At 43.2% G+C, this 19,766-nt stretch overlaps 1 protein-coding gene across 1 annotated transcript in view; it reads left to right on the top strand.

Moving 5' to 3' along the window:
* The window catches only part of dhcr24 (24-dehydrocholesterol reductase), a 42,191-nt gene that overhangs the window by 10,167 nt on the left and 12,258 nt on the right, over nucleotides 1-19,766 (top strand). The window contains exons 2-8 of the mRNA XM_038794048.1: nucleotides 1,640-1,795; nucleotides 4,451-4,556; nucleotides 6,410-6,528; nucleotides 10,764-11,027; nucleotides 12,763-12,906; nucleotides 17,618-17,815; nucleotides 18,776-18,954. Coding sequence (XP_038649976.1) covers nucleotides 1,640-1,795; nucleotides 4,451-4,556; nucleotides 6,410-6,528; nucleotides 10,764-11,027; nucleotides 12,763-12,906; nucleotides 17,618-17,815; nucleotides 18,776-18,954 — 1,166 coding nt within the window. The remainder of the gene's footprint in view (nucleotides 1-1,639; nucleotides 1,796-4,450; nucleotides 4,557-6,409; nucleotides 6,529-10,763; nucleotides 11,028-12,762; nucleotides 12,907-17,617; nucleotides 17,816-18,775; nucleotides 18,955-19,766) is intronic.

Raw genomic sequence — 19,766 nt, 5'->3', positions numbered from 1 at the left:
CATCTTTGGGTTGTGGGGGCGAAACCCACGCAAACACGGGGAGAATGTGCAAACTCCACACGGACAGTGACCCAGAGCCGGGATCGAACCTGGGACCTCGGCGCCGTGATGCAGCAGGGTTAACCCACTGCGCCACCATGCTGCCCTGGAGAGTGTCTTTTGACCAGCTATATACAAACCATCAAATGTTCACCCAAAATTGATTTTTATTTTGCTTTTTTATGTCATTTAAATGACTCGCGTGTGTTCATAGTTAATATCCCTGTGTTTTTACTGTGCTCCTCTGTAAAGCTTTGGTATTAATAAGACTTCTTTGTTGTGCTGGCCAATGTAGCAGTAGTATTGGACTGCCTCTTGCCACTAGCTTTGTGCTGTTCTAGAACTGTCACAGATGGACCTTTTATGCAAGTGGCTTATCATGTTTAACTTGGTTACTTAACATTAGTGTTAATGCTTTAATAGTGTTCAAATCCTGTTGTGGACAGCTGTGAGTTTCCTCATTAGTGGAGGAGTTGTAAATGGAACTGAACACATTGGAATTGTCAGTGAACAAGTTCCACTTGCGATCTTTATGATAGAACAAAAAAACAAAGAACAAAGAAAATTTACAGCACAGGAACAGGCCCTTTGGCCCTCCAAGCCCGTGCCGACCATGCTGCCCGTCCAAACTAAAATCTTCTACACTTCCTGGGTCCGTATCCCTCTATTCCCATCCTATTCATGTATTTGTCAAGATGCCCTTTAAATGTCACTATCCCGGCTTCCACCACCTCCTCCAGCAGCGAGTTGCAGGCACCCACTACCCTCTGTGTAAAAAAAAAACTTGCCTCGTACATCTCCTCTAAACCTTGCCCTCTCACCGTAAACCTATGCCCCCTAGTAATTGACCCCTCTACCCTGGGGAAAAGCCTCTGACTATCCACTCTGTCTATGCCCTTCATAATTTTGTAGACCTCTGTCAGGTCGCCCCTCAATCTCCGTTGTTCCAGTGAGAACAAACCGAGTTTATTCAACCGCTCCTCATAGCTAATGCCCTCCATACTAGGCAACATCCTGGTAAATCTCTTCTGCATCCTCTCTAAATCCTCCATATCCTTCTGGTAGTGTGGCGACCAGAATTGAACACTATACTCCAAGTGTGGCCTATGGAGGAAAGTTCATTGGTAAAGCAGCCCCGAGAGATGGTTTGACCAAGGGCAATGCCCTGAGAAAGTGATGTTCATAGGTGATAAGGATTGGCTATTACTGACAACGATAGCCGCCTTCATTTGTGACAGTCACTGGCTGGTCCTCCCTTTGACTTCCACTGACATCAGTTTTGCTGGAATTGCTAGACTTTAGGAAATGGTAAAAATGTTCCAACTGCTTTATTTCAGGTAAATCATTAAAATGACTCAATAGAATACAGTTTTCTTTTTGTCTGTCTGTCGATCACTTTTATTATCAACAGAATCTCTTTAGCAGTTGGGACCATGTATTAAATCCGATTTCAAGTGTTTCTTGGTTGCGCGATCTTGGAGCTTATGATGATGCAGATGAGCTCATGCCACTTGATGTTCGTTAACCTGTTGATCACAACAGACTGTGGTGGTCAATTATGACTTGGGAATTTTGACCCCTTTCTGTTCTGTTTATATAGGTACGCGAGTGGAAAAATGAAGGAAGTAAAACGTACATGTGCACTGGCAGGCCAGGCTGGCTGACTGTTTCACTTCGGGTTGGCAAGTATAAAAAAACTCACAAAAATATCATGATCAACCTGATGGACATTCTGGAGGTGGACACCAAGCAACAGGTGACTTGACTGTGTACCAATCTAATATCTTTGATTAGAAATTTACACTTTTATCAGGTCTTTCTTCGTTAAAGGGTGTATCTCTTAAATTAGTCTTTGTTGATTGAAGCGGTACTACATAGTTCGATCAGGGGCAATCTTGCCATTTTTTAAAAAATTAGCTTTAAAATTGAGTAGGATTCATGCTTTGTTGCCATTTTTATATGTGGCATAACTGAGCAAACTGAAGCTGTACATAACCTTTTGTCACTTGTCCATATTTCCATGGCCATCCGGTCACTTATCTTATCTATCTTGCCTTGAGGGGGGGGGGGCTGATCTGAACTTAATTGCTATGGAGAAGTGTGGAATAGAAGTAGTGTGTTTTCTAATGGGCAAAGAGATAAAATTGAGGTCATTTCTAAAATGTCCTTGCATGTCTGCAGGCAGATAGTTTAGAATGGCATTCGCTGAAAACTTGAGGACAACTTGGCACATGCAGTATATTTCCTGGGAGGATTCTGATGGGAAATAATTGAACAAAATGATCATTTTAGAAACTGCGAAAGAGATGCAAATATATTGAAAAAGATAGGGGAGAACAGAATGAACTGCTTTGGCTGAACATTTTACACATTCTGAAGATCCTAAAATGGGCAACAAATGGTCTGTGGAACTGAATTATGGCTCCAAGCTAGTTTTGAGTTTTCCTTTGTGCAAAGTGCAGACACTATGTTAATAAGGATAGGGTTAATTGAGAAGCTGACCTTCTCCACTGGTGGCCATATTAAAAAAATCTGAATAAGCTGAATCCACATCAACCTTGGTGTTCCGTAATCTAATACCTCCTCTGATCGCAGAGCTTTCAGTTGGCCTAATGGCCTAAATGCTAAGATTTTAACAGAGGTGCTCCAAAGATAGTGGGCCCATTTAGTTCTAATCTTCCAGATATCCCGAGATTCTGGAATCGTCCCGGCAGATTGAAACAAAGCAAATATAAATCCTGTCGTTCAAGAATTGAGGGAGAGAGAAAAAAGGGAACATGAGGCCAGTTAGTCTGACATCAGTGTTAGAAAAAAAGCTACAATCTATTATTAAGGACATAGTAAAGGGCACTTGGGAAAATTACAATTTGATTTGGCAGAGTTGGCATGCTTTTATGAAAGAGAACGTTTTGATAAATCTGTTTGAACGTTTATTGAAGATGTGGCCTGCAAGGTAAATGAAATAGGGCGAGGGGCATCCAAAACTATATCAATTACTTCGATGAGCAGACCAAATGTAATGAAGCAAGTTGATTGACGTTACAAAGTTAGGCCAAATTAGTTAGGTGAAAATAGGCCAAGAGCAGGATGTAGAGAGGCTGAAGAGTGATAGCTTGGTTAAATGATTGGTCAAGAAAGTGGCAGATGGAGTGTGAAATTATCCACTTTAGCAGGAAGAATGGAAAAGTAGATTTTTACATAAATAGTCTCACACAAGTAAATGTTGGTATTCAAAAATTAACACGTGGCTGTAGCAGGCAGTTGGGAAGGAAACTGGTGTTTTAGCCTTTATTGCAAAGAAATTGCATTGTAAAAGGAAGCACGTTTTTGCTGCAATTGGGTAGGTTTTATTGAGGCCATATCTGGTGTACTGTGTACACTTTTAGTCTCTTTTTACCTGAGGAAAGATGTACTTATCTTGGAGGAAGGGAGCACCATGATAACCAGCAGCTTTTGAGCCGGAGGTTAGCTATAGTGTAGTGCGAGGCCATTGAGCAAGTAATCTAGAAATGAAAGAAAAAGAGTTGACATTTTGAGTCCATATGACTTCTTTCGAGCTAAAAAGGCTTCTTGGCTCTGAACAGGAGTCATACGGACTTGAAAGGTGCTAACTCTGTTTCTCTCTCTACAGATGTGGCAAGACCTGCAGATGTTTTCCAGCATTTTCTGTTTTTATTTCCGCTTTCTAACATCCACAGTATTTTGCTTTTATCCCAGAAATGAACTCTTTTTAACATCAATGCAAAGTGTGCACTGTACCCTGAATTTAAGACAGTGCTTTGAGCCAGTGCATGTAAATAGTACATTGCATGGGGCATCGGTGCACTTTACAAGAATGGAACTTGTTACACTGTCCTTGAAAGAGTGGCTAAAGTGTCTAACCAGGTTCTCCGCCAACAGTAGAAACAGGGAAAAGGAAAGCGGTGTTTGCGAACTAGGTGTGATTCAAATTACCGCTTACCTTTTTCTTTCCTTGGCATTGCTGTTGTAAATGATATATTGTATGTTTTGCCTGTGAATTGTTTGAAGGAAAGGAAATGCTGTTATGGGCAGCACGGTAGCATGGTGGTTAGCATAAATGCTTCACAGCTCCAGGGTCCCAGGTTCGATTCCCGGCTGGGTCACTGTCTGTGCGGAGTCTGCACGTCCTCCCCGTGTGTGCGGGGGTTTCCTCCGGGTGCTCCGGTTTCCTCCCACAGTCCAAAGATGTGCGGGTTAGGTGGATTGGCCATGCTAAATTGCCCGTAGTGTCCTAAAAAGTAAGGTTGGGGGGTTATTGGGTTACGGGTATAGGGTGGATACGTGGGTTTGAGTAGGGTGATCATTGCTCGGCACAACATCGAGGGCCGAAGGGCCTGTTCTGTGCTGCACTGTTCTATGTTCTATGTTTTAACTGGTGTTTCGGTTGCAGGTTGTACGTGTAGAACCATTGGTAAACATGGGTCAGGTGACGGCACTTCTGAATTCAATTGGCTGGACTCTTCCAGTGGTCCCAGAGTTGGACGATCTCACTGTGGGTGGGTAGTTTTCCTCAACCCTGAAGGTTATTTGTTCTATTAGTTCGTCAAGACAAAGTAATTTGCAGGATAATTGATGTTTATGAATTTGACATTCTGAAATCTCTACTGTTCTGTTGCTGTTTGTGATTTGCAAGGGTAGGGTTGTCAAATATATTTTTCATTGAGGTCTGCTGATGAATGATCAGCTTATTTTTGTTTTAGTATTGTTGAAATTAAGATGGCACAGTGGTTAGCATTACTGCCTCAGAGCGCTAGCGACCTTGGGTGACTGTCTCCCCGTGTATTTGTGTGGGTTTCCTCCGCATGCCCCGGTTTCCTCCCACAGTCCAAATATGTTCAAGTTAGGTGAATTGGCCATGATCAATGCACAGGGATAGGGTGGGGGAATGGACCTAGGTAGAGTGCTCTTTCGGAAGGTCGGTGCAGACTCGATGGACCGAATGGCCTCCTTCTGCCTTAGCGATTCCACCCAGTTATAGATCCAGCAGGGCAAGTTTGAGCACTGTCCAGTAATGCAATGGGGTTACATTTTTCTGCCTTTTTTCTTTGCTTGCTGCAAATTGTAAAACGGCAACAATTGTTGTTGGTGATTTCAGGAAGACCTCTCACAGTTAGAGTTGAGTCTGCAGTGTATGGCACCTCCTGCAGCTGTACTCTATTACTGTAACTACTGTCTTTATATTCGGGGCCGGTTATCTCATCCCAAATACAGCTTGCAATGTCTGCTTTGATGCAAGTGTAATTTAAATGTCGAGTAGTTTTGGAGCCTCATTTTGATCAAACAGCACTGTCTTCTGCCTGATACTGGCAGGTGTGACGTCCAGTATAACAGAAAGGAGCAGAGATCGAGATGGAAGCTGTGAATAACACTGGGAATACAAGGGAATGTGTCCATGCATGATGCGGGTGCTGGGATGGGTCATGAAGGAAGATTCCAAAATGGGAAGGAAAGGCAAGACCAGGGTTGAGGAACAGCATGGAGGTTTTACAGGGACTCGGGGCTGCATTTCTGCTGCTGCTGGCCCAAAATAATTCTACATAAAGTTAAAATGTTTTTCTTCGGCCCCTAGCCACTCTGCTGTCTCCTACCAGGTTGTGTCACCATCACGTGGGCCTCCTGGCATTTTATGGGGTAACTGATGGACACCAATTATATCATTGGTTTGGGACTCTTCCAGGTGACCAGCTGACTTGGTCAGGTGGCCCTCCTGTGTCAGTTTTGTGAGTTATGATGATGGGGAATGAGAATGCAGCACGATTCCCACATCCTTACACCATCTTCAATCTGTCCACCCACATAATTTCCGCCATTGCGGGGCAGAGTGAAAATAAACCATTGGGTACCTAGCAAACTGTGATGTGAACAGACAAGTTTTTTTGACTATTGAAAAGGGGGACTCTAAGAATATTTGATTTTAGTACTAAAAAACAATTAAACTCCATTGTTTTCAAAGGGGTTTTTACTTTTTCACCACTTTTTATAACTTTGTAATCTCCATGAGAAAGGCCACAGGGTGTCAGCTTGTTTAGTTACTGCTGCTGCTTATCTAATTAAATTATTGCAATGCCTGTGTTATTATGTCATTATGTTAAGCATATTGCATTCTTACAAAGGGTTTCTCGTTTAGAGGTTGAATTAGTTGTGAAGTTCTTGTATTGTTAAAACAGTAAGTACTAGTGCTTGATAAATTATCACTGATTAAAAATGTGTGAAGGAATTCCATATTCCAGTTCCTCTATATTCTTGTGTATTTCTAGTTCACATGATGTTGTGCAATTGGTCTTATTGTTAATATAAAGTACCTCTAATATTCATTTGATTGATTACCTAAACAAGTGTCTATTTTTAGGTGGTCTCATCATGGGAACTGGTATTGAGTCTTCATCCCATATCTATGGACTATTCCAAAACATCTGTGTAGCTTACGAGTTGGTCCTAGCTGATGGCAGCCTGGTTAGATGTACAGAGGTATGAAATAAAAAGCATTATTAAGTTTTAGCCCAGATATAATGACGTTACCAAGTTATTCATTGAAAGTCTTAATTAGTAAGAAGATTTTCTGGTTCAATATTGGTGTAATGCTTTTTCCATATTTCTTGTTCATTTGATTCACCACTTTTAAAACAAAGACCCTAAAGGATATCTGTGCTAGGAATTGACATTTTGTTTTAACATTTTGCACCTGGTATCAACATCATACATTCCTGGAGCTGCTGGAGACACATTGGCTTGAATGATGCTTCCACGATTATTGTTCGAAAGCAATGTTAACTCGAGCTCCAGTCTGTGTTTCACAGAATACCAAAGTGCAGAAGAGGCCCTTCGGCCCATTGAGTCTGCACCGATGCATGAAAGGCCCTGACCCGCCCACCTAATCCCACTTGCCAGCTCTTGGCCCATAGCCTTGAATGTTATGGTGTCCTTCCAGTGCAATTACATCCTTCATATAATGTGGCGACCAGAGTCGCACACAGTCTCGTCTTCACATTGAGGATACCCTCCATCATGTGTGGCGCTACCACCGTGCTACGTGGGATAGATTCAGAACAGATCTAGCAAGTCAAGACTAGACATCCATGAGGCGCTGTGGGCCATCAGCAGTAGAATTGTCACAATCTGTAATCTCATGGCCCAGCATATTCCTCACTCTACTATTACCACTAAGCCCAGGGATCAACCCTGGTTCAATGAAGAATGCAGGGCGGCATGTCAGGAGCAGCACCAGGCATAGTCAGCCTGGTGACGCTGCAACACAGGACTACTTGCGTGCCACACAGCTTAAGCAGCAAGTATGTTATGGGCCAGTGTTTAGAAAACCCCAAAGTGTCTGCACATTCTCCCCATGTCTGCATGGGTTCCCCCCGGATGCTCCGGTTTCCTCCCATGTCCAAAGATGTGCAGGTTAGGTGGATTGGCCATGCTAAATTGCCCTTGGTGTCAAAAAATGTTAGGTGGCATTATTGGGTTACGGGAATAGGGTGGAAGTGAGGGTTTAAAGTGGGTCGGTGCAGACTCGATGGACCGAATAGTCGTCTTCTGCACTGTATGTTATAAGCGATCCCATAATCAACAAATCAGATCTAAGCTCTGCAGTCCTGCCACATCCAATCGTGAATGGTAGTGAACAATTAAACAACTCACTAGAGGAGGAGGTTCCACGAATATCCCCATCCTCAATGATGGAGTAGCCCAGCACATCTGTACAAAAGGCAAGGCTAAAGCATTCACCACAATCTTCAGCTGGAAATGCCGAGTGGATGATCCATCTCTGCCTCCCCTAGGGGTTCCCAGCATCACATACCAGTCTTCAGCCAATTCAACTCGCGTGATATATATGTATACTGCAAAGGCTATCGACCTTGACAATAGTCCGGCAATAGTACTGAAGACTCGTGCTCCAGAACTTGCCGCACCCCTAGCCAAGCTGTTCCAGTACAGCTACAACATTGATCTACCTGGCAACATGAAAATTTGCCCCTGTATGCCCCGTACTCAAAAGCAGAACAAATCCAACCCAGCCAATTGCCATCCTATCAGTCTACTCTCAATCACCAATAAAGTGATGTAAGGGGTCGTCAACATGCTATTGAGCAGTATTTAGTTGGCAATAACCTGCACACTGATGCTCAGTTTGGGTTCTGCCAGCTCCTTATCTCATTACAGCCTTGGTTCAAACATGGACAAAAAAGCATAACTCCAGAGGTGAGAGTGACTGCCCTTGACATCAGGACAGCATTTGTAAATAGAATTTACAGTGCAGAAGGAGGCCATTCGGCACATCGAGTCTGCACCTGCTCTTGGAAAGAGCACCCTACCCAAGGTCCACACCTCTACCCTATCCCAGTAACCCCACCCAACACTAAGGGCAATTTAGCATGGCCAATCCTCCTAACCTGCACATCTTTGGACTGTGGGAGGAAACCGGAGCACCCGGAGGAAACCCACGCGCACACGGGGAGAATGTGCAGACTCCGCACAGACAGTAACCCATCGGGGAATCGAACCTGGGACCCTGGAACCGTGAAACAATTGTGCTATCCACAATACTACTGTGATCGAGTATGGTATCAAGATCCTTGGCAAAATGGGAGTCAAAGGGAATCGGGGGGGGACGCTCCACTGTTGGAGTCATACCTAGCACAAAAGAAGATAGTTGTGGTTGTTGAGGTCAGTCACCTCGGTCCTGGGACATCACTGCAGGAGTTCCTCAGGGTGGTGTCCTGGGCCTAACCATCTTCAGGTGCTTCATCAATGATCTTCCTTCCAACATAAGGTCAGATATTCACCATTCACGACTCCTCAGACACAACTCCAGAGGTGATGGAAGGGGTCCTCAGATACTGAAGCAGTCCACGTGCAAATGCAGCAAGACCTGGACAATATCCAGGCATGGACTGACAAGTGGCAAGTAACATTCACGCCACACAAATGCCAGGCAATGGCCATGGCCAATAAGAGAGAATCGAACCATTGACCCGTGACTTTTAATGGCATTGCTATCAATAAATCCCCCACTATCGACATCCTGGGGATTACCATTGACCAGAAACTGAACTGGACTAGCCATATAAATACTGTGGGTACAAGAGCAGGTCAGAGCCTACGAATCCCACGTCGAGTAACTCCCCTTCTGACTCCCCAAATCCTGCCCACCATCTACAAGGCATAAGTCAGAAGTGTGATGGAAAGCTCCCCACTTGTGTGGATGAGTGTAGTTCAACACCATCCAGGACAAAGCGGCCCGCTTGATTGGCATCCCTTCCACAAACATTGACTCCCTCCACCACCGACAAACAGTAGCAGTAGTACATACCTGCAAGATGCACAACAGGAACTCACCAACGTTCCTGAGACAGCACCTTCCAAACCCATGACCACTACTATCTAGAAGGACAAAGCAGCAGATACCTGGGAACACCACCGCCTGGAAGATTCCCTCCAAATCACTCACCATCCTGACTTAGAAATTTATCGCCGTTCCTTCACTGTCATTGGGTCAAAATCCTGGAACTCCCTCCCTAATAGCACAGTTGGTGGACCTACACCACAAGGACTACAGTGATTCAAGAAGGTAGCTCACCATTACCTTCTAGAGGGAAATTAGGGCAACAGATGCTGGCCTAGCCAGCAAAGCCCACATCCTGTAAAAATACATTTTTTTAAAAAGCATGTGGCACTGGGAGTAATTCAGATTTACTACCTTTTGAGGTCCTGCCTTTAAACGTCCTCCTTTGACTCTTTGCCTTTCAACATCATTGGGCTGCTGAGTGGACTGTGACTTTCAACTGTTTGACCTGTGTTTACATTCATTCAATTTTAAAGTAACACACAAGAATGGAGACACGTTAGGAAATTGAGGGACATGAGAAGTGTGGAGAGTTGAGAAGAGGATCAACCATGATCGCATTGAATGGTGGAGCAGTGTTTAGTGGCAGCATACTTTACTACTCCTATTTCTTACTTCATTGAATGTGAAGTGATTTGGATATTTTGCAGCATAAGTAGCAATCTAAATGCAAATTTGTCTCAAATATGCCTTCGGTAATTATTTATTTATTTTTTAAAAAAAATAAATTTAGATTACCCAATTCATTTTTTCCAATTAAGGGACAATTTTAGCGTGGCCAATCCATCTAACCTGCACATATTTGGGTTGTGGGGGCGAAACCCATGCAAACATGGGGAGAATGTGCAAACTCCACATGGACAATGGCCCAGGGCCGGGATCGAACCTGGGACCTCGGTGCCGTGAGGCAGCAATGCTAACCACTGCACCACCGTACTGCCCTCAATAATTTTATAATGATTGTTACACTGTTTTGTTGTTTTGGACCATAGTGCATTGCACATTACATTGTACTGGCACTAAGCTTCCATCATTCTATTAATCTTCAAGACTCTCACCTTGAGACATCCTTCGTACCCCTGAGACTACTGGCTGAGTTATAGGAACTCTTTTCCTTATTACTGTTTTTACTGCCCCTGCACTAGTGAGTTTAACTGATGAATAGAGAAAGAGATCTCAGCATTCCTTAATACGGGGAAGCTAAATATTTACCAAAATTATTTATATAGGAGAGATTGTGGAATGGTTTAGGTTTGAGTCAACCTCCCAAGATATGTTACAAAATAAGGATGCCTATCCTTTTGAAAAGGCCTCACACCACTCTACTAAAATAATATTTTTTCTCTCTTACCTTCAGAAAGAGAATCCAGACTTATTTTATGCCGTGCCTTGGTCATGTGGTACTCTGGGATTTCTTGTTGCTGCAGAGATCAAGATCATTCCCGCTAAGAAGTATGTGCGCCTGCAGTACCAGCCAGTGCAGGGCCTGAAGAACATCTGTGAAACATTCAGCCGAGAATCCCAAAATAAAGAAAATAATTTTGTGGAAGGCCTTGTCTATTCACTGGATGAGGCGGTGGTAATGACTGGAGTTTTGACTGATGTGGCTGAACCAGATAAGGTAAATTGGAGTAACAGAGGAACCAGGAAACTTGGCTACGCAACCCATCTAGCACATGATTCATCGTCATGCCTTGAATATTTTCATGTCTTTTTTAAAAATATCTCCTCATTCCACATTATAGGTCTGCATTCTGGTCTGAATTGGACAAGTAAGCAATAGTTAATCCATGCACCAACAGGCAGATGTATTTATAATGGTGTTTACTTATCAGTTCCTGATCCTTTTCTCCAAGTATTTGACCAGTGCATTGATAAAAATCGGTTTAGCATTTTAATTATCTCCAATGCCTTTACTCTGCCAATTTCAGTAGGACTGCCTTTACTTGGTTCCTCTCTTACCTACTCGAGCATCTCCGGCAATGGTTTATTTTCTTATCCTGGTGCCATTACCATCTAAATACTTCCAGGCCTATTGTCCTCTTCCCCTTCACATCCATATGCTATCTCATGGTAATGTCATTTGAAGACATAAAAATGTATGCTGCCAAAACCCATTTCTGTTCTTCCACTGCCTCTGTGCCATCATTTTGCTTGTCCAATATCAGGTCTTGGATGGGTGACCATGTCCTTCAGTTAAAGCTATCAGTCCAACCACAAATGCTCTACTTTCCCCACTGATTCTATTCTTTCCCTGGTGTGGGTTGAAACAGACTATTTGCAACTTTGGTGCCCTCTTCAACCCAGATTTCAATCCCATATCCTCTGATCACAAAGCCATTTATATCCACTTCCTTCATTCTTCTTGTCTCTGCTCCTACCTCCTCTGCCACTGAGACTGCCAGCTATGCCTTTACCATCTCAAGATTTGACTTTTCTAAAGCTTTCATGGTTGATCGTCCCTCTGTCATACTTTGTATTAACTTAAAACAATGCTGTCCACATTCTATCCAACATCTAACCATCATCCTGTTCTTGTTGACCTTGATGATAATAATAATTTTTATTATTGTCACAAGTAGGCTTACATTAACACTGCAATGAAGTTACTGTGAAAATCCCCTAGTCTCCACACTTTGGCCCCTGTTCAGGTGCACAGAGGGAGTATTCAGAATGTCCAATTCACCTAACAAGCATGTGTTTTGGGACTTGTGGAAGGAAACCGGAGCACCCGGAGGAAACCTGTGCAGACTCTGGGAGAACCTACAGACTCCACACAGCCAGTGACCCAAATGGGATTCGAACCTGGGACCCTGGCGCTGTGAAGCAACAGTGCCAACCACTGTGCTACCGTGCCAGTCCACCAGTGTCCATTTTAAATTCCCCTCCTAATATTACTAACCTCCTCCAGCCATTCAAACTACCCCCAAAGAACACAGGTCCTCTGATTCTGGCCTTTTGTGCAAACCCCTTTCCTTCACCCCACCATTGGCAGCTGTGCCTTTGGCCTACTGAGCCATTAGTTCTGGAATTCCCTTCCAAAGCTTCTCTGCATCTTTACCTTGCTGCCCTCCTTAAAACCTGATCCTCTGACCACCCTGAATGCTGTCCCCTTTTTTTGTGGTTTGATGCCCACATTTCTGGGAAGCAGCTTGGAATATTTTTGTTCATTAAGAATCCCTGTGTAACTTTACTGTTTGCTGTCCAGTTTACAGTTCTAACTCATTTTGATTGAGCAAAAGCAACTGGCAGCACCCATTGATGACCGAAAAGCCCAGTTTCAGTTGCTGACGTTAAACTTTTGGCCTTTATGTTCAATCTATAAATAAAAGTTATGCGTAAATGTGCTGTTTTAGATAAACCGAATTGGATATTATTACAAGCCATGGTTCTTTAAACATGTGGAGAAGTACCTGCGAGAGAGCCACAGTGCAGTGGAATATATCCCTCTGAGACACTACTATCACCGCCACACTCGCAGTATCTTCTGGGAACTTCAGGTAATATATGTCGGAATTACTTCCAGACTTGTCCTGCCCTAACTAGTTTTTGGGATTGCCAAGAAATGTGTACAATAGGTCTATAACTTGCTTAATTTTCTCTGAAATTTATTTCTGTTGATTTACTGATCTCGAACACTAGAAGACCAAATTTATTTTGATGGCTTATTTCTGTATATATTGCAATTAGTTTGGAGTGTTTCACTTCCCCTACCTGTAATATCCCACATGGGACGTATGGGGTGGGAATGCTTGTCTACCCCGTGCTCCTTGCAGAGTACAAGCTCCCCTGCTAGGGATGGGATATCCCAATTCCCAGAGTATATAAGGTTGGCCAGAAAGGAAACCAGTAGAGTCTACTGGAAGTGTATATAATCTTGTTTGTGAATAAAACTTTATTTTTATTTTTACTCTGTGGACTCTCCGTGTTTCTTATTAAACTACTTTCACAAAATCACCAGAAAAATAAACTCTGGTTGAGCAAGATTTTGCATTTAACTTAAATGCAGCATAATGACATTGTGTTAGGTGAAAAAGATTTAGCCCTTTCCTCCATGAGGGGTCTCTATTCCAAAGCACAGTGCTTGGATCTCGATCCCTTTTTTAAATTGGGCTGTAACTTCTATGATGGGGGAGGGGGGTGAGAACCTTCAAAGGTAAGCATTTTGGCAGCAATTGCCCAGAAGTGGCCACTCTGGGCAAATGTCCTGCCTGGTGTGCATCTAAAAATGTGATATTAATCGCAAACTTTGGGTAATTCCGACAGGATTACACGAATAGTTACTCAGAAAAAGTCAGAAAATTAAAACATTTTCTAACTTCTGTGTACCTATCGTAAATACCCCGATGTCCTGCAGAGGATTCCCCCACCTCCTCCGCTAATCACCCTTCCACCCGCATGGGGCTATCACTGCCCACAGCAGGCCCAGCTCTCATGCCTGAATCCCCTCCTCGCCCCATCCCCTGACCAGCGACTGTAGCCCCCACCACATACAGGTCTGACTTAAGACGACCCCCTCCCCACCACAAAAAAAAATATGCGCTCCCTGGACCTCCGATCTCCTATCCATTTACCTTGGGCACTTCTCCCTGTCAATTTCAATCAGACCTGATTTACGGCAACTAGTGGCGTAAAAAAGAATAGTCTCCCACTTCAATCTGATAGAGCTGGACTTGGGAGACTGTTGGGCTGCCTGGATCTCACCCAGCCTAAGTCGGAAGGTCAGGTGAGGTGGACACCTGTGTAGGTAAGTGGGCACGGTGAAAATCCAATGCTGATTGCACTTGGAGGAAGTTACGGCCCAATGTTTCATGTAACGATTCCTCTGTATTTTCTAAACTTAAATGTTTGCCATTTTATTCTTATTTCATGACCATAGCTTTTTTTAAACTAATAGTTTATGATCCCAATGGCATAGAGTTTAAATTCCAACTTTTCTTTTAAAAACGCCAACGTCATTCTCAATAGATACAACCTTTTAACAATCCTAATAGTTTAATTCCGTGGGTAATTTACTCACTTTTGTCGGAGTGAGGAACAGTCAGTAGCCTAGTCAAAAAATTAATTTGCATTTGTGGAAGCAAAAACTAATGATTTACGATAATTTCAACCCTTGTTAACCATTATGTCATTTAAATTTATGACATTCACACATTATTTAACAAACTATATAATTGACAAAGTCCATATGATATTAATAATAGATCACTGGAAAGTAATTGTAAGCCATGTGTTCTTAATTGGAGGTTTTATTTGTGAGGCGCATTATACATTAGAGACTGTTGTCAACCATTGCTCGGGAAGGAAGACCATGAACAAAATTATGAAACCTCAAACTACTAGATTCAAAAGTATTATCTGGCCGTTCTGCCGTTATCATTCTTTTGAAATTAGATTCTGACTACAACTATTGCCATTCTTTTATTGAAGTTAACTGGTGCGCATTTAAGCTGTTAAAGCCATTCTGCAAGTCAATGTAACTACAGATCAAGGATCCTTTACTCCAAGCTCTTGGGGATGATTGCATTTTGATTACAGATAGAAACATAGAAAATAGGAGCAGGTGTATACCATTCGGCCCTTTGAGCCTGCTCTGCCATTCAATATGATCATGACTAATCCTCTATTTCAACACTATACTCCCCATACCTCTTGATGCCTTTAGAGTCTAGAAATCTATCTGTTGCTCCCTAACTATATTCAGTAACTTGGTGGTTTTCCGATCCCGCATATAAACTTTTGTTACAATTTTCAAAACCTAAACTAGCTATAGTCTAAAATAAATAAAATGGGTAAAAAAATAAGATGTGTCACTGAATAATAAATACAGGGCATCTGTAATAATTTCTTTTTGACATGTTCACCACAAAAATCATGAGGTGAAGCACCGACAAACAACTCGACTTCCCGTGCTAAAGGTTGATGAGGTTCATAAAAAGTGTGATTTTTGGGTGCGTTCAGTTTTTTGATTTATGGATAAAGGGATATATGGATAAAGGATACGCAACTTATATTAAAATCTCAGCTTTAAAATCTAGTCAGTATGTTAAACCAGACCCAATTCTCCTTGTAACCGCTGAGGAGGCTGTGAGGTCCTGATCCTAATAGCCTCAAAATCCTGAATATGAATGATAATGGGCATGCTGCAAAATATAAATATGCCCAATAAATTGTCCTGCATTTGATTTATTGTGGCAACATGAAATCTGGATTGAAAAAAAACCATTGTTTTCTTTGGATGCAAGTCCTTCGTTCGAAGGAACAAAGTTCCATCAAAGTGAGAACCTGTTGTCTTGTTATGCTCTTGGCGTAGCATAAGCGGCTTCCTTGATGTGCACTCTGACAAAGGAAGGTTCAGACGTGGAGATAACTTCAACACGTTTATTGAACTATTTACAATTCTCATACTCGGGTTCGCCACTACTGTTAATCCTTCTATAAATACTCAGACTGACAAACCAGTCTGCTACAATCTAGGTGGTGGGTGTGATATTGAATCAAACCTGTGTCTGTACTCACTGAGTGTCTCCACTGGAAAGAGGAAGATCATGTGTCCTGTGTCCTTTATATATGGGTTGGTGTAATGTGGTAGTGTCACCTCTGTGTGTATCGTGAATGCCCATTGGTCGTGTCCTATCTAACTGACCTGTTGGTTGAGTGTCTGTGTGTCATGTCTCTGGTGCTCCCTCTAGTGTCTAACTAGCCTATGTGTACTTACAGTAACCCCTTGTGTATCTACAGTGATGCATATCACCACACCTTTGTCCGGTACAATAATCCTGTTACGTATTCTCAATATTTTCAGCATTTTGCTGTTTTATTTTTTACTTAGCTTATTGCATAAAGCCTATGGAGTAAGATTAATGTGAAAGACATCATGAATGTTGCCATAGTCCCAGAGGACCATAGGCTGCTCTCCCCTTTGAGAGAGCTGACTGGTGGTGATTTAACCACACTTCAGTTGAGGGGGCGAGGTTGAGAAGGAGGGTCTCAGCTGGTATGGGAATTGAACCCATGCTGTTAGCATTGCCCCGTATCACCAGCCAGCTATCCAGCCAACTGAATTAACCCACCTCCTTTATTCATGGGATGTGGGCAACACGAGCTGGGCCAGCATTTATTGCCCTTCCCTGATTGCCCTAGTTAGGCCATCTCAGAGTCAACCACATTGCTGTGGATCTGGAGTCACATGCAGGCCAGACAGGTAAGGACGACAGATTTCCTTCCCTAGAGGGCATTAGTGAATAAAAAGGTTTTTATGACAATCGATTCATGGTTTTCATTAGACCTTTAATTCAAGATTTTTTTATTGCATTCAAATTTCACTATCTGGTGGGATTTGAACCCAGCTCCCCAGATCATTTCCCTAGCTCTCTGGATTGCTAGTCCAGTGGTCATACCATTGCGGCGCCACCACCTCCTAATGAAAGTTGCCATAGTCCCTGGGGATCATTGGCTGCTCTCCTTTTTGAGAGAGAGAGAGAGAGCTGACTGGTGGTGATTTACCCTGAGGGTCACCACACCTCGGGCGAGGGGCAAGGGTGAGAAGGCAGAGCCTTCATGGATAACCTCAGCCGGTATGGAAATTAAACTATGGCCTTACTCTGCATAACAAACCAGCTGTCCAGCCAACTTAATGAGAACATCTATGTCTTTGTGCTTGTATACATAAATTCCAAGGGCCTTCATGTGTGTAAAACTTGATAATTACAGTAGAGTTTCACATGTTAAATATTGGCAGAGATTTGTATACAACTGGAATTTACGGCATAGTTACTGAACATAGAACATACAGTGCAGAAGGAGGCCATTCGGCCATCGAGTCTGCACCGGTCCACTTCAGCCCTCACTTCCACCCTTTCCCTGTAACCCAATAACCCCATCTAACCTTTTTGGTCACTCAGGGCAATTTATCATGGCTAATCCACCTAACCTGCGCGTCTTTGGACTGTGGGAGGAAACCGGAGCACCCGGAGGAAACCCACGCAGACACTGGGAGAATGTGTAGACTCCGCATAGACAGTGACCCAGCAGGGAATCGAGCCTGGGACCCTGGAGTTGTGAACACACAGTGCTAATTACTTGTGCTACCATGCTGCCCTAAAGAGGAAGACCAGAGGAATAATATTGCCACCAGATTCTATTGTAAATGAGCACAAAACTCTTACAAAAATGTGTACTTACATTTTTTTATCCTCTCCTACATTTTAGGATATCATTCCATTTGGCAATAATCCACTCTTCCGATACACCTTCGGTTGGATGGTCCCTCCGAAGATTTCATTGCTGAAACTTACACAAGGTGAAACGATTCGTAAGCTATATGAGCAGCACCATGTGGTCCAGGACATGTTGGTACCAATGAAGAGTCTGGAGAAGTTGATTGTCTTCCTCCACAGTGAGATCAAGGTATGGGAATTGGTGGGACGGGTCTGGACCTCCGTTAAGTTGGATCACGTAGCCTGTAATGATCTTCCAGCTTTTAAACTGTAATTTCCTTTTCAATGAGACAGGCACATGGAATCAATAATCATTTCTATAAATTTGTTCATGCAAGATGACTGTCATTGGCAAGGCCAACATTCATTGCCCATCCCTAATAGCCCTTGAGAAGGTGACAGTGAGCAGCCTTGCTGAACTGCTGCATTGTGATGTGGACATGCCCACAGTGTTTTTAGGAAATGAGTTGCAGGATTTAGACCCAGCAATAGTGCAGGAATGGTGATTATGGTCCAAGTCAGGTGAACGATGCCTTCTGGCAGAAGAGGTTGCAGATTTGGAAGATGTTGTATCTTGTGGATAATAGCTGCTGTGTCAATGTGCGCTGATGGTGGACTTGCGAATGTTTATGTGATTAATGGATGTCAATCAAGTGAGCTGCTTTCTCCTGGATGCTGTTGAGTTTCTCGCGTGTTGCGAGAACTGCAGTTATCCAGGAAAGTGGCGTGTATTCTGTCACACTCCTGACTTGTGCCTAGTAGGTGGTGGACAAGCTTTGAGAGTTAGGAGGTGAGATAGTCGTCACAGAATTCCCAGTGTCTGACCTGACCATATTTTGTGAGCCGGTGATATACTACAATGTTGGGGGGCTGGTTTAGCTCACTTGGCTATACAGCTGGCTCTTGATGCAGAGCAACCAGCAGTGCGGGTTCATTTCCCGTACCGGCTGAGGTTATTCATGAAGGCCTCGCCTTCTCAACCTTTCGCCTGAGGTGTGGTGATCCTCAGGTTAAATCACCACTAGTCAGCTCTCCTCCTAGGGGATAAAGCAGCCTATGGTCATCTGGGACTATGTCGACTTTACATTTTTATTTAATGCCTTTTTTTTCACCACTTTGTATTTTATTTTTATTTGCCTGATTTTTGCAGGTTTACCCTCTTTGGCTGTGTCCCTTCAACCTACCGAGCCTGCCAGGCATGGTTCATCCAAAGGGTGATGAGGCTGAACTCTATGCAGATGTCGGGGCTTATGGAGAACCCAGAACCAAGCAGTTTGAAGCCAAGGCATCAACACGACAGTTGGAGCAATTCTTGCGCAATTCACACAGGTGAGTCATGTTACAGCCGGGTAAAAGACTGGAGAAAAATTAATTTGCTGGATCTACATGTGCCTTCATCTGACAATATATCACAACCAAATAGCATCTATCTTTACTTATGAGTTTTTGTGTTCAGGTGAACCATACCATGCGTTTCATTTTAAACGACCCAAGTAAAAATCTACTTTGAACAGATGTTATGAGCCTAACAATTGGATCGCGCTGCTCCCATTTTTCAGACGTAAAGTATGCATCCCTGTCCTTGAGATTGAGCTGCTCCATTGCCTTCTAATGCATGTAGAAACATAAAAAATAGGAGCAGGAAGAGTCAGTTTGGCCTTTCGAGCCTTCTCTGCCATTCATTATGATCATGGCTGATCATCCAACTCAATAGCCTAATCCTGTTTTCTCCCCATAACATTTCATCCCCTTCGCCCCAAGTGCTATATCTTTTTTTTTTTAATAAACAATTTTATTGAGGTAGTTTTTGGCTTTATAAACAGTTACAGACATCATCAGAAAGGAAGCAAAAAAGGCAAAAATGTGCAAACATCCACGTACTTTCAATACTTCCATCGTAACATATTGCACAAGCCCGCTCCCCTCCCACCCGTACTACCCGCCATATTTTCCCTCCTACTCTACTCTACCCCCCCCCCCCCCCCCTCCCCCCACCCCCCTGCTGACGCTCACTCTCCCGCAAAGAAGTCAATAAATGGTTGCCACCTCCGGGTGAACCCCTGCACAGATCCCCTCAAGACGAACTTAATTTTTTCCATCCCCAGGAAACTTGACATGTCCGCAAGCCACCACTCAGTCTT

Source organism: Scyliorhinus canicula, chromosome 4, assembly GCF_902713615.1.
Source record: "Scyliorhinus canicula chromosome 4, sScyCan1.1, whole genome shotgun sequence".
Classification (NCBI taxonomy): Eukaryota; Metazoa; Chordata; class Chondrichthyes; order Carcharhiniformes; family Scyliorhinidae; genus Scyliorhinus; species Scyliorhinus canicula.
The sequence above is the reverse complement of the archived record's forward strand: the minus strand, read 5'-3'. Positions and strand labels throughout refer to the sequence as shown.